Raw genomic sequence first — 22,458 nt, 5'->3', positions numbered from 1 at the left:
CATTCTCTTCTTACTCTATTTATTCACGGCTAAACTCTGAGAACAAGTATCTCAAGTACAGCATTTAAAAATCTCTGCCCATGCTGAATTTTCTCCAAATTTCCAAACTATACGGAATTTTCATGAAATGAATTCTTCCTATTTTGAAGAAGATTCACCAAAGATTTTAAAAAATGTTGTCGGTAGATAATACTAAAACTTTAATCATAACCAAGACTTTGCAATGTTGTGAACTGTGGTACATGTTGTCAAATTTTAGCCTTTGCTTCTCTTCTTCCCTCCTGATCCCCCAGAAAGAACTCAAGTAATGGTATGAAGAGAAAAACAAACAAACAACTAACTAGTACAAACTTGCATGCCTGTTGATGGAGGTAGGGCAATATCACTTGCTCATCTAACTTCAATCTTTAGGTTCGGTAGCTAGACTCTTGTGTTCTTAAAGAACTAAGCTCTTCTGAGTGGCAACAGCCCAGAATCGTTTGCCTCAGTTCCATTTGCAATGATGTATACATGGAAATGTGTAAAGTTTTTAGTAGGTGCTGTTCTTTCGGAAATAGCTTAGTTTATCAGCTATTTCTCTTGAGCATAACGTTTGTAGCATAATTTTTTAAAAAGGAAATTTTCGCACTTAATTATGAGGACTGCTCAGTGAGCAATGCTAATCTGTGACCTAATATTTCAAATGATTTGAATGTTTCAATCTGATATTAACAAGTAACTGAGTAACAAGGTGGAGGAATGTTGCTGGGTCCACACCATTTCGCGGGGAAACTAAGCCAAGAAATACCAAAAATTAAAATTAGAGTCAAAAATAAATTTTTAGAACTCTAATGCGCACCAGCATAACGTTGAGCTGTGGCTCTGTGATCAGGAGACTCAAGCGCTGGCTAAGTCACCCAAGTTTGATGGTCTCAAACAACGCTTGCCTGGAGCTGGATGTTGAGGGGGGACTGAGGCTGAGGGGGATGGTGCTTTAATTGTATGTGCAGGATTATCCTCTCGAAGAATAATTAAAGTGGTGTAAAAGAAAAAGACGAAAAATCAGGGGTATTAGAAATTTCTGACTGTTTTGACAGGTGGTAACTGGCCGGAAGACTGCTTAAGATTCAGAGTAACCGTGTTTGAGTCTCAGAATTTACCTTTAGAAAACATTCGAAAAAAATGAGAAATGGCGCGTTGTCAAAGCAAGCCCTTCATTGGCTGATGTATGGCTTCTCGGACGGTGTTGCCTTTTGAGTCGCTCGAGACGCTCTTCTTAACCGGCAACGCTGTTCGTGGCTTGTTTGTTTCGTTTTCGTTTTTTGTTAGGTTAGGAAAGAATCGTGTATTACTGATTTTTGCCTTTTTCATTCTTTTTCCTTTCAACGTTTCTGTGCCAAAAAGAGTAGCTATTCTAACTTAAATATGTCTATATCTTGAAATTAAAAGTGAATTTAGTAACTCCTTTACAATCCTCTTTCATTCATTCTAATTTTATTGCTTGCCATCAAAATCATTTCGTTCTGTCCCAACAAGAGCGGTCCACATTCCTCGATAAAGCAACGTTTTTAATGATACATCACAGTTCTAATTAATTTCTCATACCTCCTCAACTTGAACTTTTTATCGTTTATCCTCCGCAAGTTGAACTCTTTTTTTAGAATCGAGCATTACGGTCTCTTAGTCAAGTCAGAATGAATGATCGTTTTGAAGAAGATAGATGTTCTGTTTACTGTGGCAATCTAAGTTCTAAAGTCACAGAAGATGTTTTGTATGAGTTGTTCTTGCAGGTAAGGATCTCTCTACCAGTTTGCTCATTCTTTGTTAAAGTCTACATCAGCAAGCTTCCTTTTGCATGCACTCAATCCGATGCTCTTGTCTATCTATCATATTATAGTGTAATGCCTACCCTCCAATAAATCAAACTGCCTGCATTTGACACGATGCTGCAATGTTGAATCCCATAGCCTTTTGAGTGATCATTTCAAATATTTGGAAGCCCCAAAAAAGCCAAAACCAGGAAACATACTTTTCAAGCGTGAATGCGTTTTGCAGTGCGCTACTAGTTGACAAATTTTCTACCGTTTAGTCTAAAAACATGGGACAGTAAGAAGTATTTGGTTACATTATAAACAGCTCAACCAGGCATCTTGTGTATGGCGACGTTTTTGAATACTCTTACTTCAAGTGCTATAATAACAAAGACAGAAGAGATAGGGTAGTTGCATTGGAGCAAGGAAATTCAACGCAGTGGGTGCCTTGCTTGCTGCAAAGGCAGTTGCCAGGAACTGAAATCCAAAGGGAGAAGCCAAAGCTGCCCGTGAGGAGTGTTGAAAGGGAAAGGAAATAACACATTTTACACCATGATCTCACAGGGGTGCAGAAACTTCTGTACCATGGGACTGGCCGGTCCCGGAAAAACGGGTGAATCCTATGAAAAGAGTGAGGTTTATTTATTTTTTTTTATTCCTAAGGTGGGGAAAAAACATTTAAGCGAGCTGTTTTAAGGGAACAAAACCGTAAACCGTGTTATTCTACGTATTGAGCAAAATTCTGCAAAAACTTGAAATGGAGGAACCTAAAATTTACGTTGCAGGAACCCTTGGAAGTTTCTGCACCCCTGTGATCTTATTGTCTGGGTATTTTGAGTGCTTTTGAACAAATAAAGAAAAACAGCGCATCATTACTCATTGATGCATAAGTATCTGATAAATAATGTTTGTGTAATGTATGCAAACCTAAAAACAAGACCAGACCAAAAAACTAGTTCCAAGCCAATTGTGAAATTTCAAAATAATCATTTCAATTAAACCATTTTTACTTTTTTTCTTTGCTCTGAGAGAATTCAATTGAATGAAGTTGACCTTCTTTGTGAAGAAAATTTGCCTGGTTGCATACTTAATTTATTGATCTCTGCTTCTGTTTCAGGCTGGTCCAGTTGGACGCGTCACCATACCAAAAGATCCAACAGGCTGTAATCGCGGCTTTGCATTCGTCCTCTTCTCGCATCCTACTTCAGTCAACTATGCTGAAGAGCTGTTGAATGATATTTCCTTATTTGGCAGGAAAATTCATGTTCGAAGAAGGAACAATTTCCAGGACGAGCCTCCTCCTCAAATGGCTCAACAAGATTTCGCTCTGAACGTCAGTGCACTAACACCAATGAACCAGCCATTCAACACTGGTGCTCTGACACCAGTTGACCATTCATTCATGCCATTTCCACCAACAATGCCTTTTGGAAATTCCATGTTTAATCTAGCACCTCTAGGTGTCTCTGCCTATCCTAGTCAGATGAATAATTTTGGTGGACCCCAGCAAAATCAGGGATTTAACCCGAATTTCAATCAAAATCCTGGGCAATGTGACAGCAATTTTGACAGAGGGAGGGATTGGAATAATGACAGGTTTGACAGAAATGATAGGGGCGATAGGGATTTTAAACGGCATGACCGAAATTACAATAGGAGAGGTAATGATAGGTTTGAAGAACGAGGTTACAGTAGAAATGATGACCGAGGCTACAATAGAAACGAAGACCGAGGCTACAGTAGAAATGAAGATAGAGGCTTTAATAGAAATGAAGACCGCAATTTTAATCAAAATCGTAGCCACTCGGATAGAGACTACAATGACAGATCTAAACACAGTCGAGATTCCAGCAGAGGATTTAACCGAGGTAATAGTTCAAATGATAGGAGTTCTAGCCATTCAAGAAGGGACTTTCCCTCTTCTGACAACTCTTCCCATGGCAAGCGAAGGCGGTACTGACCAGACTAAAAAGATCAGAAATAGGATGTGCCTCATTCTTGATTAGTGAAGTAGACTTAATTTGTTACTGACCAAGCAACCCTCTTCATTTTTTTATTAATCTGAAAGAGCCCTTGCAGCATGTATTCAAGCAATAATAGTCAAAACTGAGAAAGCCTTTCTAGTAACTGATCTCCAATTTTAATTAAATTATTCCCCATTGCATGAAATGGAAGAATGCATTCTAAATATCTCGTTACAAATTAAGACCCTTTATCCATCTCTGTATCATATTTTTTGAGTTAGAAAATACATTTAATCATTTCCCTGTACTTAGATCTCATATCATAAGTTTACCTAACATGGTGTACAGCTAAATGAATAATTAGAGGTCAAAATAACAACATATTATATAAAAAACTCAACTCATATCTCACAAAAATTATTTTCTTTATCATTGTAAAATGTTTTCACTTTTTCAAGATCGAACTTCCACTAAAGTAGTACCTAAGGTTTGGCCTGGTATATTGTGAATGCCTATTGGAACATTATTATGGAACATTGCTTTGCACACAAACATTCCCAAGTTCTAATTTAAGTTTTCAGAGCATTCTAAAGGTGTGATCACTGCTAAGATCAAAGTAAATAGGTAGTAATTTCTTCTCTTTATACATATTTTTGAACATTTAATCATGAAAAATTGATTGCCTTGCAATGGTGTCTCTCTTGTAGTACTATGATTCATTATTTGCACTTCTCTTACCGTGCAAAAAATCTCATCTTAAATAATTCTCCTCCAGTCTAGTAGAAGACAACTCCCAAGAAATGTTTAGTGCAAAAGAAGCAAAACTATTATTTTCTCTTATTTTCTCCAGTACAAATTAAGCTCATACATTATTTTGTAAGAATGTGGTAAGTTTTCATATTATTTGGTTTAATAATAATATGTATAAATATTATGTTCTGTCCCAGCATTTTTTTCTATCAAAAAGTTTTGAACAACCCTCATGAGAAAATAAATGGATTTGCAAGTTTTTAAAAAATCTTGGTTGGATTTTTACTAACCCATCTGAAGAGTGTCATATAAAAGGAAGCTAGATGACATTTTTGTTACTTTGATAAGAAGATGCAAGAAGTAAAACAAGGAGAGCGAGAAAGTAAAAAATCTACGAAAGCCTAAGTATGTTCTAAAGGAACCTTATACGCACTAAAATATTTTATTTTTTTTACTTTAAATATGATGACATAAAAATGAGCTCCTCTGTTCCCTTTTGTCACTCAGTATACTCTGAGATAACATGAGATAATCCCCCCTCCCCTCAATTTTTATGGAAAAGATACTAAATAACTTGTCATTATTTCCACGAAAAGAAAGAAAAAAAAAAAATATCCTTTTAAATCATAAGGTGGCCTGAAGTTCGACGGTGATATAGCAAGAATGCGTAGGTACCTAACTCCTTCCTTTGTGGCATGTATTAAAATCGCTTCCACTATGCATTTTATCAAAAGAGAATGAATTAATAACATAGCTTGAAACCTCGAGAGAATATTCTTCACACTAAGAAGAAAAATCTGAGAAGTTTCCAAGTCACGCCGTCTAGTATTTTTCTTCTTGAAAAATAAATTATGACCGTAAGTTCGCAGAGTCGTTAATCAAGATAAGTATGCGTTTTTGCATTCGCTCTGAACTGGCGAAGTCCTATTTGAAGCAGTTCGTTGGCGGGTCAGTGCGGCACTCATCTTTTATTTTTATAAGTGGGTACAGAGTGGACTCAGATTCTAGGAATTTTTTTGGACTTTTTTTGAATCCAAAATGGCAAAGTGTTTTGTTTTGAAAATGCCAGCCAAAGATGGGATCCGTTTGAAACGATATTTTTGGCGGGTGCTGATGGAAGGCGGGGGAATCGGCGTTCGCATGGGCGTTCGCTGATTGGTTGAACACATCATCCTCTGGCATCGCCTAGAGTCCCTTTATACTGAGGGCTGTTCCTGTCAAATCGGGTCTCAACTGCTAGTTGACGAACTACCAGTTAAAGGTAACTTCCAGTTCGACCTGAAGGAGAGTCTTGTCACTGATTTTCAACCCCTAGTTACTGAACAAAGACTACTTGCCAAATAGTGCATTAACATGATTTGTTCCCTCATATCCTACATCAGGTCGTATCTAATGTCTGGGAACCCTTGCCGAAAATTCAATTAGCAGTTGAAAGAGACGACAGAACAACCCTTGCAAAGAGGAGGGTGCGGGTGGCGGGGTCCACAACTCGAGCCCAGGTAGTTAAATCAGGCTCTTTGTGAACCAGTGAAACGCGAAGAACCGGAACGAATGTTTTGTCTGAAGTCCTAGTTGAAACCTAACAGGCAGAAAAAGCACCAGTTGAAAATCAGCCCGTTAACAGCCTCTCAACTAGTAGTTGCAAATTGACAAGACACACCAACCTCTAGTTGGACCTTAACAGAGAGTCAACTACTAGTTAAATGATTTGACAGGAATGGCCCTTGAGAGTCAAGACAATTCGGCTCATGGATGTCACAAACGGGAATAAAGATTACAGAAATTGAACGTTTTTCGTAATCTTTGATCGGCCCATTCTCGAATTCCTTTCTTCGTTCCTTCCCTCATTCCGTTTGTTCCTTGCCGAACCCGTAATTCCCCGGTCCATTCCAGATTATAATCTTTGCAATCGGTGAAACTGTAATCTTTATTCCCGTTTGTGACACTGTGAAGGCCTAAAATACGGGAACCAATCAGAAATGGATTCAAATTGTCTTGACTCTCAGTATAAAGGGACTCTAGCATCGCCTACGTCATCAAACTTGACTGTCGACGTTTGATTGGTCGGATTTTAACAGATTGCAATCAGCTTTTTCTCCCCCAAGGCCCCAAGGAATATGTTCTTCTAATGTATTTGTGGGGTTTTATACGAAATTTTTTGTACACCCTGAAATGACTTAGCCCCCCCAAAAAAATCCCTTGCCACCGCCTCACATACAGTTTGCCAAAATATCTTTTCAATATGTAAAAAAAACCTAAAAAATACCCTACCACTGACGTACATACATTACTCATACTTAAAATTACTAACCATTTCAAAAATATTGACTCCACATTCCTGGTCCTGTCCCTGATGGTGGTCAACATTTTCTGATGGAGCGGAGTTCAATCGTCGACATCGGCAGAAGTCGAATTCGAAAAAAGGGCAGTCGTCGACTCGAAGCGAACGGGTCGAATGGTTCCGCGAACTGCCGCGAATGTCATGAACATTCGCCGGGGCGAGTTCGGACGAGTTTGTTATTGTTTCTCATTAAACTAACCCCTTTTGAGGACATTAGTAATAGTGATAGTACATCTACACACCTATTTATTAGTCAAGAATGTCTAATATTTTTCACTGAATAAATTTTCGCATGTCGTCGGATAAATTATTTTTTTGGCAGTGTGTCTGTTTAGTAGTAATTTCTTGCCTAGCCACTGCTGTTCATTGTCGGAACGGTGGGAAGTTAATCGAAGCTGTTCAATCCGGAAGTGTTTTTGAGTCAGTTTAAATTAATTAATTAATTTCTTTTTCAGTCTGAGCCCTAATTGAGTGGACATTCTACGACTTTCGTGTAGGTAGGTGGAAAAATCCACTTTTTGAGGAAAAAGTAGTCTTTCAGCAGTTCATAGATTATCTCCACTCGCTACCACGCCAAAGGAGCATATCATTGCGTCTGATCATTGAAGGTTTCTTGAGAACCAAGTTGATGAAAAATGCAGATGAAACTGTAGCTTTTCTTGTTCTTGAAAAACTTTAATGGCAGATTTTCTTATACAGCGAGGGAAACGTCTCTGCTCCATGGTCATAGTCGCCATGACTGAAGATTTCTTCGATGGTAAAGTTCCTTATCACCTTTAATACGCTTTAATATCACAGGTCTTTACATCTACCTCATTGTAAGTTGCTTTCAAGCCTCTACTTTGACAACTTTATTCTTGATGTGGAAGCCAACGCTTTGTTACCCACAGGAGTTACTTGGAAATAAATACATTCATGTAGGATACCTAGAATTTACTACCGACACGCAGTTTCCTTTGCTTCAATCTGCTTTTGCGCAGTTCCTCATACTGTAACGTGACAAGACTGAGTCATAGAAGGGTGCCTCGGCTCCCTACTAAAGAGAGACAGGGTGCTGAAAACACGAACACAAAAAGATAAGAGGATGAAACACTAAGTATACTTGACTGCAAAAGTGAAAGAGCCGGTTGAGGCCCAGCCTCAAAGAAGTACAACTGGAACTTCTCACACTAGTCCTAATCGGAACATTTTAATTCAAACATGGAAAAAGTTATGACATAGGTACCTATCGAGCATTCTTTTTGCACATCGCGGTAGGACATGATACTTTCAAAGACGAGAAAAATCAAGTTTATTTGCCATGAAATTAAAAAAAAAAATTAGGCATTTTCACCGCGACTTGTTTCTGAAAACACAGAAATGAGACATTGATTTTTACACGCAACTTCATAAGAGTTTTTCACTTTCATTGAAGAAATTTGAAGTTCATTTTATAAATCCTTCCATTTTAAGGGGATGCATAATGAAGGTGACATCACTTAACCACAATCCTATCTACAGTTGCATCATTTCAGATGTTCTTAAATTTTTTACTATTTTGAAGCATAACGGATCAGTACATGAAGAAAAATTGCATGTAATGCACCGATTCTGAGATGCTATCAATCCATATTCCTTGCACAATGGAAATTTTTCTAGGTTCACCATTGATGTGTATGTCTAATCACATTAAAAGATAAAAATAAATAAAAAAAGCCACTTAGCGCCCCAGCTGGGTCTTATTAGAAAAGATATTAAAAAAACTTAAATTCCCTCCAAGTATCAGAATGGAAAAATCCTGAAGACCTTTCTCTTCAAATCATGGTGCAAAATTAAGAGGAGAACGTTTCTCCAAAGTTCATTTTCAATTAAGTCTATTATTGGACATAGCCTTTCTCTGATGAAGAAAAGGAAGACATTAATGGTGACGCTAGGCTTTTATTGCTCATCAGTCGAGGTCAAATTAAAAATCGAGACCTGGTTACTTAGGTATCTACTTTAAGGGTCAGAAACAAAGCATAAATTTAGATTAATTTACAACCATTGATGGAATTTCCTGATCCACTATGGCTCTCGTTCTGCTAAGAGAGCTACTTAAACTTAGAGGTCTTTAGTGTCGTCCTCGGCAAAGACAAGCAGCCTATACATAATGCTCCATTTGCAACAAACGATAAAATGAAAAGCACAATGAAAAGTAAAATAAAATGCACAATGGTGAACTAGGTTCATTGACGTATAATACAATCTAGACCGCGCATTGGGCCCGACTTTAGGCGGGGAAGGTGGGACAGCTAGGGGGGTAAAGACGCGCCTTCAGCCTAGTTGATACCGCCGGATATACGAGCTAAGTGTACCCGTATCAGGCAACGGCACTGGCAAGACTGGCATTTCCGCGAATTCCACCATTGTCTCGCCGGTACACTTAATGTGTGTTGCTGGGTTGCCTATCGTCTCGCTTGAATTTCGTAATGCGCGGTCTAGATTGTATTATACGTCAATGACTAGGTTCGATTGGTTCGGTGCGTTCGGGCATCGACGTATGACCATTCGCGAATCGACCTCTGACCGTTCGCCACGAATCGACCATTGCCGATGTCGACCTTTGCTACTCGTTCTTTCTGATGTTCCAGTGTGTAGGCTAGTTTCACTTTTATTCTCGTAACTTCTCTCAAGCTGGAAATCGCTGAACTCTTTTGCACCGTCCTTTTATTTCTCTAATTTTACGTGTTTAGTGATAAAATGGCTTCGAGTGATACATCCCAGGACGACTCCATGTACCCGATCGCTGTATTAATAGACGAACTCAAAAATGAGGACGTTCAGGTAAATATCTTCTTGTTTCCGTGCGTCTGGAAGCGATCATGTCCTACCCCTATCACCGTTTTAGATAGTTTGATACCCGCCCGAGCCTAATTATAAACCGCTCTTTCCTCAATCATTTGATTTGATTTGGAATATGACTCTTACTGTACTTTTGATGACACATTATTTGGAATCATTGGTGCGTGGTCCTCTAGCTATTGTGCAATGCATTACTTCACTGTAGTCATGTACGAAGTACGATTAGCACCAACTTTTCCACTATCTTTACTGAGGCAACATTATTAGTTTGCAACCTTCAACACATCTACCGCAGACTATTTGCCCTAGCAATTTTTTAAATTCCACAATGACTCGTCTAATGTTGTCTCCCCCTTCTGACTGCTGTATGCACTTTTGGGAGACCTCTGAGAGAGGCTCTACATTCTAACCGCACTGAGATTCCTCACGAATCCTTTTCGCTTGCTCCCTATCAGTTTGGTTTTTGAAGAGTTGCTGCAAACATATTCCTGCAAAATACTTCTAGTGCATTGAAGATGGCTAGTAATTGCACTTTCCCCCAAACTTGCTGCGGATAGTATTTTGGAACGTATTAACTAAATTTCAGTTGAGCAGGGCGGCTAATTTGTCGACAAATTGAGGGGCTTGGTGGACAAGGCGCACTAGTGCAGTTTTTGAGAACTTATAGATATCCAACCAAAACTAGTACAAAATCTATGAAAATGAACTATTAAAATCCAATTTTGAAGTATTTAATGTGGATTTAAACTCGCTTTCCGCCAAAAGGTTCCCTCTCATTTGGAAACTTGAAACTTGTATTTCAGCATAAACTGCACTCTTGATCCTTGTCCTCCAAGCCCCTCTATTCCTATGGTTCTAGTTACGATTCATTTTTGTCTTTCCTAAGGTTCTAAGTTCAGTCTTCTTTGCTACGTAAAGTAGTTTTCTCCTGTTATCAAGCTCTGACTCTGAGTACCAGGCAATATTCAGGTGAAACGTTTCACATAGCTGGTGTTGTGGCTGTATGTAGTGCAGATTAAACTTAGTAAAAAATGTGAAGTATTATTTATCTGCAGAAGATATTTGTAAAAGAATTGTTCTATTTGACAGTTATTTAGAGGTACAGTATTTAGCTCCACAGAATTCATATATCGAATCAGAAGTAAGAAACTAGTCTTAACTTTTATTGATTAAGCTCTTCTCAGTTAAATTGTGCTGACCTCAAGACATAATATTTTAGTGGTCTTTTAACTACGGATCTCGGTAAAAGGAAATGTGTTAGTAGACTGTCACTATCATCTATGTATTTTGCTTTTAACAGCTGTTATCAAGATGAAAAATCACCTGTTTAGAGTTTTCCAACCTCAATATACTTTAGTTTGAAAAATTGGTATTAGCAAAATTATGAAGTGCACACAATACATCCATCGTAAAAACATTACCCTTTATTGTTTGAAAGCACATGAATTTCCACTGAAAATCTCAAATAAAAGTTTGCAAAGCTTGTCACTCCACCTGTGGTGAGTAGATACACATGTTTAGTTTCAATGATTCCAATCTTTATTTGTTTATGACCCAAAATTAATGTTGAGTGTGTTTCTATCCGTAGTTGCGGTTGAACTCCATCAAGAAGCTCTCAACAATTGCTCTTGCTCTGGGTGTTGAAAGGACGAGAAGTGAGCTTCTGCCTTTTCTGACTGAAACCCTTTTCGATGAAGATGAAGTGCTTTTGGCATTTGCAGAACAATTTGGACATTTAACAAATCTAGTTGGAGGTCCTGAATATGTCCACTGCTTATTGGTAAGTCTAATTATTTATCAATATTTTGTTTTGGTGATGGCATAATGTGAATACTGAAACTTCCTTACAATTTAAGAGTTTAAATATTTAAAATTCTTTGTATTCATCATTAATCACCAACATATTTTTCATGACCAATGCCTCATCCCTCTGTTTATTCAAACTATGTTATCTTAAGAACCTCCTTAAGCTCTCTAAGTGCTCTTTTACGGTGCAATAACTTATTTGATCGGAAGAAACTCAAAGCGCCCCCCCCCCCCCTTTTTTTTTGGTAGAAAAGTGTGTCGAGAAAGTATTAATTAAGTATAGATCTGCTCTCTCGAGGCTTTTTCTTTAATGTTATTGGACAAACTTTAGATTTAATGCATGGAAGATATCATGAAAGTTTTTGGTCCTATGAAATTTCCAGTGTCAAGTCAAACTTTTTTTTTTCTTGATGAGCATTCCGGCCTACACTTTTTGCTAGGGGTACAGGTTAGCGGAATCCTGGATTGAAGTTCACCTTAGGAAAGGCAAGGGCCATTATAAAGGCCAAAACTTCCTGTTCCTTGGGGGGGGGGGGGATGAGGAGATTCAATTTTCCTAATGACAAGTTTATGCCTGTATTGAAATAATGCCATTTTCTTCAGTTGAGAATTAGTTTGTGTGAAAAAGTTTCAAACAAACAAGCCTTCAGTGCATTTGGGAATAGTGCTCATCAACTGAAACAACTCTGACCTTTGAAAAGAAATATTATGACTAAAGATCAGAATGCTTGTCATAGTGAGTGAGACATCCCAATGGCTGAGTTTAATGCTAAATGTTGACAGTCATTCTAATTGTTAAGTCCCAAGTCACCAAAGTTATTTTGGATGGATCGGGCAATTTAAAACAGAATCATCCAGGGAAAGAGAATCATTGTGATGCTAAACAGGGTTCGCTGGATCATGGTTCGCTGGGATCATGGCATTTCAAAAGAAAACAAGTCCCTTTATGACGTCATCAAGAAAAGTATCGTGCTCAGTTTATTTCTTGTTGTAAATTTTAAATTATTTTGTGTAGCCACCTTTGGAGTCTCTCGCCACAATGGAGGAGACAGTTGTTAGAGACAAGGCAGTTGAGTCCTTGAGGCTGATTTCCGCACAACACAGTACTGAGGATCTTGAGGAATATTTTGTGCCACTGGTTAAACGTCTAGCAACTGGGGACTGGTTCACATCCCGTACCTCTGCTGTTGGCCTTTTCAGCGTCTGCTATCCACGTGTCAGTCCAGCTGTCAAAGGTATGTACTCTGTCCTTGTTGTTCGCTGATTATTTTACAACATCAAATCCTCTCCCTTCCAAGGAAATAATTCTTCTTCTTCTTCTACCTTCTGACTAGGGCCGTGGCCCTGTTTGTCTAGCCTCTAAATTAGTAAATAAATATGACAAATAACACATGATGGCGATGAGAGAGGGTTGATTCTCCGGGGATGAAAGGCAGCTCTGTGCCCATAAATAAATGTGCTCTGTGGAAATAATTCATTTGATCTAAATTACTAAGTACAATTTGTGCATTTCAACTGTAGTTTTTAAATAAATAACTGATGTTTGTTTAATATAACCAGTTGAGCATTCTCTTTTTACATATTTCGTATTTTATTGATAGTTTTATTCCTCTAATATTTTTTTTTTTTTACAGAGGAGCTGAGAGCATACTTCAGAAATCTTTGTCAAGATGATACTCCAATGGTGCGTCGAGCTGCTGCCAGCAAACTTGATGAATTTGCTAAAGTTGTGGAAATTCAGTATCTTATATCAGATTTAATCCCCATGTTTGTAAATCTAGCACAAGATGAACAGGTAAATGACTGACGATATTTTTATCATTTTTTGTATATTTGTAGTTTAGTGCATCTGCTTTCACTAAACTTCTCCCAAATGAAAATTATGACAAAAAAGCACTAACATCCTAAAATCATCACAACTGAATGATGCTTAGCTGTCTTCCGCTAAAATCTTGAATTTCTGGACCTTTATTTAATTTTTGTTTTGTTTCTGCCCCTATTTAAATCTAATAATTAGCCTTTGTGAAATGCAGATGACATCCAAGGCTGTCTAATAACATCTATAATAACTCCTAAATCTTGTCACAAGATGAAAGTTCTGTTTGCAGAATAAATTCTGATTATTTAGAAAAGTTATCAGGGGTGCAAAATATATCGAAGTGTTGACTGTTTCTTGCAATCCAGCAATTCTGCCTCATGGCACTTGCGATGTTCCTATCTTTTGACACTTGAGGTTCATTCAATTTTTTAGAATCTCTTTTATGCTATATTTTGCGTCAAATCATAAGATCTGTCTCAAGTTTGCAACGATCCGTCGTTTAAGAGACCAAGCTTTTTTTGCATCCCTGTAAGATACTTCATTGGTTACGTTCAAGATAAGTGTAGGTAAAGGGGTAAAATGAAAGTCATGGTATGACCATTCGCTTTATTTTATGGTGACGGCAAGTGTATCAATAATGATTTGAGCATTACTTTTTTAGGATTCAGTACGACTGTTAGCTGTGGAGGCATGTGTGAGCATTGCTTCCCTTCTGCAGCAAGAAGATGTTGAACAGTTGGTCATGCCAACTCTCCGTCAATGCACCAATGACACATCCTGGAGAGTACGCTACATGGTTGCAGACAAGTTTGTTGAGGTAAAATTTTCACACGTCTTAAAGCACAGTGATTTGCTCCTATTACTTTTTAAAATTGTATGTGAACATTCTATGCAGGCAGCAATTTTTCCAAATAAAAGTTACTAATGGAGGAAGTAGATGAGAAGAGGCCCTTGCCCCGAAAAATCTTTTTTAGAGAAAACAGCTTCCAAAGTTTTAGTTTTGTCTTTCAATTGTTCAAGTTATGTGTATAACTTAAATGAATTCATGCAGAATACTAAAATCCGCTTTATTTTTTCAATAGCTTCAGAAAGCTGTCGGGCCGGAAATCACAAAACAAGACTTGGTACCCACTTTCCAAGCTTTGCTGAAAGATACTGAGGCAGAAGTCAGAGCCGCTGCTGCCAACAAAGTGAAGGACTTCTGTCAGAACTTAGATGCATGGAATCTAGAATCCCTGATCATGACTAACATTCTGCCCTGTGTCAAGGAGTTAGTTGCTGATCCAAACCAACATGTCAAATCTGCACTGGCATCTGTCATCATGGGGCTCTCCCCTATCCTTGGAAAACAAAAGTAAATATCTGATTCCACTGAGAATACGTAAATTTTGAATAATTGACAAATTATACACAAATATAAGTTTATTGGGGAAAATAAGATCTTTCTATATAATGCGTTAAAAAATCAACAAATTTGTGAGTTTTTGATCATTAAATTTGACTGGGCTTGACGGAAGTTCGAGTTATTTCAAGATGCTCACCAAGTCTGTACAGTATATACATACATAAGAGTCGCTCTCATAGCGCTCTCTGGCGCTCTGCCACAAAACTCGGTCCTCCCACAAGTCATCAGGGAGTTGGCACTCCCTCATTGCATCCAAAACCCTGTTTCACTGGGCGTCTCCTTCGTCTCCTCCCAGGAGGAACCCAATCAAGCATCTTTTTTGGCAGCCCCTCTTCCGTCATCCTATTGACATGCCGGTACCAGACGAGCTGTTTGGTCATGACGTTGAACACGATGTCATTTTTGACTTCCATTATCTGACGCACTCTCATGCATGTAATAATGTCATTTAATGTTTGATTGTTGGTGCAATTTCTAAGGTTGAAACTTTTAGTTGTCATAGTTTAAGTATTCAAAAATGTCTTGTCACTGCAATAATTACAAAATACATTATGGGGGTGTCTTAATGCTTAAAGTGGGTGAAAGTAACTTCCTCCTAATCAACCCTGCTATGGTTATTTTCTAACTATCTAAATTTCAAGTATACCAGGAATTCCCGGTTCATTACTATAAAACGTTTCATTGCAATCATTCAATTATACTTGAAAATTGGCGAACATTCTATATTAAAACTAGCCTTACAAAGTACACCTGTTAAAGTGGCAGAGTTTATAAAATCATATCATATATGAAAAACAAATGAGGGGAACCTTCATTGAGAGCAGCAAACTGTTGCTCATATTTTTGCGTTTGGATTAAGCATACATGTTTTGTATATGAATTGAGGTATGGCTGATTCATGGCGCAAAATATGAAGCAGGTGGTGAAACGCATGGAGGTGTTTGTGATAATGAAGGCAGGTGCTTTTTTCAAATGCGTTTACTTGTTCATGGCAATGTATGGGCTAAATATTTCTGACTTTATGCGATCCAACACATATGATGTTAGCAAGCAAAATATTTTTTGTAGGGTAACAAGAGTGATGTAGACCCTTGAAGCGTGTTTTGTGGGACTTTATAATAAGTTCAATGAGTAATCAACTGTAATAATCATTTTACTTTTTCAGTACAATTGAGCATCTATTGCCCCTGTTTCTCAACCAACTTAAAGATGAATGTCCGGAAGTGCGACTCAACATTATTTCAAACTTGGATTGTGTGAATGAAGTCATCGGTATTCAGCAGGTAAGTCAGTGTATCATCTCAGTCAGTCCTGAAATTCCAACTTTAGTAAGCTAGAAATCAAGAAGAAACATCAACAGAAAACCTTGTAGACAACTTTTGCCGTAATTTTAAATAATTCTAAGGCAAATAGTGTCAAAATATTGACTTAACTAACTACTATATTGGTAGGTACAGCTTGGCAAATGCTCTGTAGAGATACGGCCAATATTGGTTGACCGAGGCTCCCCTTTTAATTGAGGTCATGCAAATTTTTATGCGCTAAATGTGGTGGGGCTATTGGAATTGCTTATTTCTCACTGCAATGTGAGAAAATTTAACCGAGTTTTTTTGGAGCTTTTAACTCAATTTAGGTCTCGCAAATGCTGCCATCGATTGTTTGTGGAATGTCCTGTTTGAACAATATCTTAATCTTGAAATCCTCCTCATGCAACTAACCTATTTCACGACACTACCAGTTAAGGGGCACAGAAACCCTCCAAGCGTACGACTTGTGAAGTGGAAGAAACTTGATAAAAATAGGGAAAATTGGAGGAAAGCTGTCAAGTTTTTCTTCTTATTTGTGTCTTACAAGGGCCTTACTTTTTTATCTCAAAATGGGACTGAATACAATTTCTCTCTTTTTTATTCTCTTACTTTTTTTCTTTTTTTGGTTTGTAGCTATCACAGTCGTTGCTCCCAGCCATTGTACAACTAGCAGAAGATTCTAAATGGAGAGTGCGTTTGGCAATCATAGAGTATATGCCGCTGTTGGCTGGCCAACTTGGTGTGGAATTCTTCAATGAACAACTTAACTCCTTATGCATGAAGTGGCTTGTTGATCATGGTAAGTCTTGCACTTCAATTTTCTCACAGATCCGCAATTCACTTCAGGGGAAGTAGTATTCTCTTAGTCTATGAAACAACGGTTTTTCAAAGCTTTTATTGAAATGGTTGAATCCATAAGTGTGGGCGCAGGCCTGGTCTGCGTTAGAATAATTATCCAGGGAGAGAACCTCTGTGCTCTATAAATCGCTTTTAGCTAAAGACACGAAATTGTTCAGTACTTAGAGGGAAGAGAGAATTTCCTCTCTAAAGGAGAAAGCGTAATACTACATAATTCCCATTGGGTTTAAAGGAAAATCAAACAAGAGTTTCTCTCAGAAAAATCGCAGTGTTCTAGTGCCTTGAAAAAAATAATGTTACGCTTCCAGACCTCTTATTTCTTCAGCTGATCACTTTTTTCTGAAGGTTTTTTTTTTTTTTTTTTTTTTTTTTTTTTTTTTTTTTTTTGATTTGAATATCATGACACAACACAACGTTTTTCTAAGAAAACTTAAAGATCTGATTTTAAGGATAATCATTGCAAGAAGACGGAGAAATCAATTTTTCACTCTCACAGTCAAAGTCTCTTAAAATCTATGCAAATTTTGAAGTTGAGGTTTTTTTCTTCCAGGAAGGAGTATTTGTCGAGATTCGTTCTGAGTTCTGATTCTTGGTCTAGATGAAAAATGAAAGCAAACGTTGTCAGCTGAACTCAGTTACTTTCTGCCAATATAGTTTTCCAATGAATTCCATTACATATTGTGATTTCATGATCATACCTTTTTGACTTCCACTCTCTGTTTCAGTGTACGCTATTCGGGAAGCAGCAACATTAAATTTAAAGAAATTAGTCGAAAAATTTGGTGCTGAATGGGCGCAATCTACAGTAATTCCTAAAGTATTAGCCATGTCACGGGATACTAATTACCTCCACCGAATGACATGTTTATTTAGTCTAAATGTGAGTATTCTTTTAGTGTTTTTAGTGAAGAATTATCACTATCAGATGAAAAATGGTTGTTTTTGTCTTGAATGTAAAGTGAAAACATTCAATTATTCCTGAGCCTTGTTGAGCGTTAGGCACACTCAATCCAACATTTTTTATGTATCTTACAATCTATCTAAACTGTATTTTAAGAGTGTTAAGCGCTGAATGCTCTTAAAAATCAGCTACTTGCACCAAGAATCAGTGTCTTTGTTTTTAAACGTTTTGGTCTCTAAAAAATCTTTGAAAAATCTAATAAGTCTTAATTACAAAGTATTCAGGAACTGAAGAGCATTACCTGGCAATCAGGGCGGTTGTCTCAACCAAATGATGAGATGCAACAAGAATATGGCGAAAAAAGTAAAGCCATAGTCTGCAAAAGCATTACTAGGCCAATTTTAACATTTGCTATCCGGACTTCGGCTGAGACAAACAACAAAAAGATGGATAAATTCATGGTCTACAATTTGTAGACCAACCAGTTTATCAGAGATATTTGTAACGTCTATTTTTTAAGTGGCAACCATACAAATTTCTATGGAAAAGCGTGTTTTTTTAATATTAACTCACGACCCAAGATTTGCCTCTTTCTGTAGATAGCAAGATAGGACATTTCTCTGCACTCCTTAAGTTCGCTTAGACTTAAATATTGCCTTATTTGCCAAAGTACTTTCAAAATAATGGGTTGAAGTTAGGATACTTCCCACAAATTCTGTATGTTCTGTTTCTGGCTTTTCAGTTGAATTGTATTTAACAACTCTCATACCAGCTTTAAGATTTTTGATTTTTGTAGTTGTTCAAAGCAAGTCTAAAAGAAAAATTTCCATTGAGTCCCTCTTTTAACTTATTAAGACATTGGTTTTATAGCAATTGTACGTCTCTTTTACCATTATTCACAATATGCCATTTTTTTTCACAGCACTTGCAATAGAGGTGGATTGTTAATACTCCTTTTATTTTGCAGGTATTAGCAGAAGCCTGTGGCCCAGAAATAACAACAAGACTCATGCTACCAACTGTTTTAGGAATGGCCAATGACAGTGTTGCCAATGTACGATTCAATGTTGCAAAAACATTGCAGAAAATTGGACCAATCCTTGATCCAGGGTAAGGAGATTGACACTAGCCACCCATTATATGTTATCGTGTGATTTTTAGGTTCATTGGAGTCCATGGGAATTTTTGTTTTTGTAGAGAAAATGTTTCTTTCAAAATTAGAAATAAATAGCATCCTCTCAATGTTTATGATAATGTCCTCAGTTTTTTCCAATAATATTCTCAAGTTCATGCAATGATGGGTGTAGAAACTTAGAAAGATAAAAGAAAATCCAAAGCAAATTTTCATGAATAAAGCACCACAAAATGGTTGAATATTTACAGAGATACCTCCGAAAAATTATTCACTGCGGATCAGGTGTTGAACATTTAATTTTTGGTGGCATTGTTTTATGTTTTTTTAAAATTTAGAAATTGTGTTGTTTTCTGCCCTTTGTTGTAGTGGCAATAGCGAACATTTTCTACTGTCTTGTTCTTAATTTTATTTACCTAAATTCCTATGTGTAACCTAATTTAATATTTAGTTTTCACTCATTTTTAGACTGCTTTCATCGTGCCTGTCTACTCTCAAATTTTTTTCTCCTCCTCAGCTTCATTCTCTTTTCACTTCTTATTTCTTCCATTACAGAGTCATCCAAAGTCAAGTAAAACCTGTTTTGGACACACTAAACACTGACACTGATGTAGATGTCAAATACTATGCCTCCGAAGCAATTGTCAGCATTGCCGGTGAGTAAGATGTTAATGTGTATCATATAGCATGAAAACCAGTTTAAGAGAGATAAATCATATGTATGAGTATAGTCAGCTCTTTTGGTTCAAATGTTCTATCTTATAACTTGTTTTTAAGCCCATGTGTCAGCATCAAAGTAATATTAGTTGTCGAAAGCTATGATGTTGGAGGCTAGTTTTCTGCCCATCATCTCTCATTTTTTGTAGCCATTATGAGCTCATTTTTTTTTTTTATTTAAAAGTTGTTGGGGCTATTTCTACCCATTTTTCCTAAAATTCCTCAAAATGAAACTGGGTTGTAATGAACCCTCGAACTAGAAAGAAATTGTCTGATGAGCCTGTATCACACTATCAAAATACTCCATCAAAATGTCAAGGTCAAAAGCTGTGATTGGTCCAAGTCATCGAATAAGCCAATCATAACACCTGACCTTGATATTTTGAATTTTTTGATGGCTAGCTTTGATAGTGTGACACAAGCTATGCCCTTTGATTATTGCTCTTCCACCATCTTATTTATTTGTTTCCTATCGTTTCAGCATAATTGACTCAACTACAAAATCCCATTTTGTGGCCCAGCAAGAAGAAAGATGTTTGGAAAATCACACAAACTGATGGATAATAATTTTAACGACTTTACCGCTTTGGAATTTGTTAGCGCTAAGCTTTGGTGGAACTGTTTCAAATCTTTCTAATTTTATCATTTTTATCTAAATGTTTGTCTTGTTTTTATTTAATTTTTTTATTTTTTATTTATTTTTTTTTTCAACGTATTAATTTCTATTTATTTATCCTCGCGCCCCAACCGTGTCAGGAATTGTAAAATAAATTAATTAAATTTAGCTCTGTAATATATTTGCTCTTAAACTGTATTATTTGTAGAATGTTCTCTAACTGGGACTAATCTGGTACCCATATGAATTTCAATTAAAGATTATTTTAAGTAACATTGGTGAAACCTTATAAACACTTAAAATTTAATTGTTTTCCCGGTCAGTTATTTTTGACAGCCTTGTGACAAATCTTCATGATATTAAATGGTGATTTTTGTCTTGCACAATGAGGAAAGAAAATGATCGCAAGTTATCTTTCATGCCCTTTTTAGCCTCTATATCTCTAGAACAAGGATCATGGAGAGTTAATTTTAGATGAGTCATAACCACACTTGTGAAATTTTTTTATATGATTGTTATGAAATGCCGGTGAAACTTCCTAGGTTCGAATCACTTTTTATCCCCTCTCTGGACAGAATACTTGTTTTTTAAGTTATTATTTTTTCATATAGAAAAAGAAATGAACCTGAAAATCCCTAAACTTCTTAAATACTCAGGCCGCCGTCGAAAACCAATTGGAACTGATTAAGAATGGTTTATTTTCCTTTTATTTTCTTTATTCATTACCATTTGTTCTTCTAATAGATACATATTGCTCCAATCGATTTATCAATGGATTCTTTGCAGACAATTTCTTGACATCTATGTCTCAGTTAGTTCTCTAAAGGACAGGAGCACCTTTAAATAGAGAAAAAAAGATTGGCCGAAGGCTGATTCTACTGTCCATAATTTCAGGGTTTAAATTGTTCATGTACTTCTGGTTCCTCCAAGACAGTGATCAGCAGTCAAACTTGGACAGGAATAGAGCGTATCCATTAAAGTGACAAATGTTTTTTCAATTCTATTTGATACTATCCATAAATACTAATTTCAGTCATATCATTTGCATTAATGGGAACTTAGAATCCCGTGTACATTGTACATCACTTAATTACTTTACCTCATGTCCTCAATGCAAAAGAGTTATGGTTTCTTTGATAATAAGTTTCAAATTCTTCCCGAATGAAATTAAGTAGGTCCACAAGTTACACAAGCTCAGTCCAGCTGATGTCTTAGATCATTTGCAGAATGAACACATTGTTTTAAAGAGAATAAATGGAAACTGAATTGTATGATGTATGTTAACTGTTTTTCTAAGTTAAGAGTAATAATTGACTGTGCTATCAGTTTCCTTTTTATATGACTGCTTTTTACGTTTTTACATACCACAAAAAAAGTTAAAATAAGAATGAATTAAGTTTATTAAGAAAAAGTCACAAGCCATAAATCATTTTTGAAAAGTTTTTATATTAGCTCATTAATTCATGAAGGGAAATGAGGTCATTTTATCAAAACTCAAATGAAAACCTCCTATTTCAACCTTTGACACCAAAGAAATCCTTTCAATTTTGGCATATACTTACAGTCACTGTCAGAGTCGAACATGTTAGAATGAGTCTTTTCATCATGTTTGTTTCTCTTTCAGGATTGAAATAATCTACACAGGGGAACAAAGTAAATTGGAAAATGGGTTTTAATAATCCTGGAAGTAAGAGTCAGTAATTCTCATTAAACTACTATGTAAGGCATTTTCTTCTCACAATTTTTTTCATAAATTGTAGGATTATTGAATAACTTTAAACTGAAACTATGATCTGTTTCTTAATTCTATCCTTGTTTTTCTCCAATGCTATCTTAGTTATTTGACTCTGGAAAATACATTGAAGATTAAAGTGTGCTTGTTGAAGATTTTTCAGTCAGTGTCAGGAAGAGTTTAGTTTTAACTTTGTCTACATGTTCATATACATATGCATATATCAATCAAATAAAAATTAAATTCTGCTATTTTTGTCGCTTATTTTCTTATAAGACCCCCTCTTTTTTCTAAGCTGCCATCGACTTGATGTCTTTTATTCTGAATGAAAATCAACAAATCAAGAAAGGCATTGAGGCAAATTTTCATGGACTTTGAACTTACTCACTCTTGTTGCAATATTGCTCTAAGGTCTCCTAATTGAGATGGGCCTAATATTTCTAAAAAATATTTTGTTGAAAAAGAATTCTTCGGCCATTTCAGGCTAGCTAAAATATATT

The 22,458-nt window shown here is 36.6% G+C and overlaps 2 protein-coding genes across 3 annotated transcripts; both read left to right on the top strand.

Moving 5' to 3' along the window:
* Nucleotides 1–1,291: 1,291 nt before the first annotated feature.
* Nucleotides 1,292–4,688, top strand: LOC109032384 (uncharacterized). Its single transcript, XM_019044480.2, has 2 exons — nt 1,292–1,769; nt 2,908–4,688. Exons 1-2 carry the CDS (start codon nt 1,674–1,676, stop codon nt 3,748–3,750), a joined length of 939 nt encoding a protein of 312 aa, XP_018900025.2. The 5' UTR covers nt 1,292–1,673; the 3' UTR covers nt 3,751–4,688.
* A 4,758-nt stretch (nt 4,689–9,446) lies between these two features.
* Nucleotides 9,447–22,209, top strand: Pp2A-29B (Protein phosphatase PP2A regulatory subunit A). Of its 2 annotated transcripts, XM_019044413.2 has the most exons (12): nt 9,447–9,647; nt 11,254–11,445; nt 12,487–12,706; nt 13,106–13,266; nt 13,952–14,107; nt 14,373–14,644; nt 15,861–15,978; nt 16,636–16,801; nt 17,586–17,740; nt 18,729–18,871; nt 19,449–19,549; nt 20,092–22,209. In XM_019044413.2, the coding sequence occupies exons 1-12, from the start codon at nt 9,564–9,566 to the stop codon at nt 20,094–20,096; spliced, it is 1,773 nt and encodes a 590-aa protein (XP_018899958.1). In that variant the 5' UTR covers nt 9,447–9,563; the 3' UTR covers nt 20,097–22,209. The 2 variants fall into 2 exon arrangements, with proteins under 2 accessions (XP_018899958.1, XP_072154442.1); XM_072298341.1 differs by lacking the exon at nt 20,092–22,209 and having other exon boundaries at nt 19,449–19,557.
* Nucleotides 22,210–22,458: the final 249 nt, after the last annotated feature.

The sequence above is a fragment of the Bemisia tabaci genome, chromosome 3 (assembly GCF_918797505.1).
Source record: "Bemisia tabaci chromosome 3, PGI_BMITA_v3".
NCBI classification, from domain to species: domain Eukaryota; kingdom Metazoa; phylum Arthropoda; class Insecta; order Hemiptera; family Aleyrodidae; genus Bemisia; species Bemisia tabaci.
Note: the sequence above shows the minus strand (reverse complement) of the source record. Positions and strands in the feature narration are given on the sequence as shown.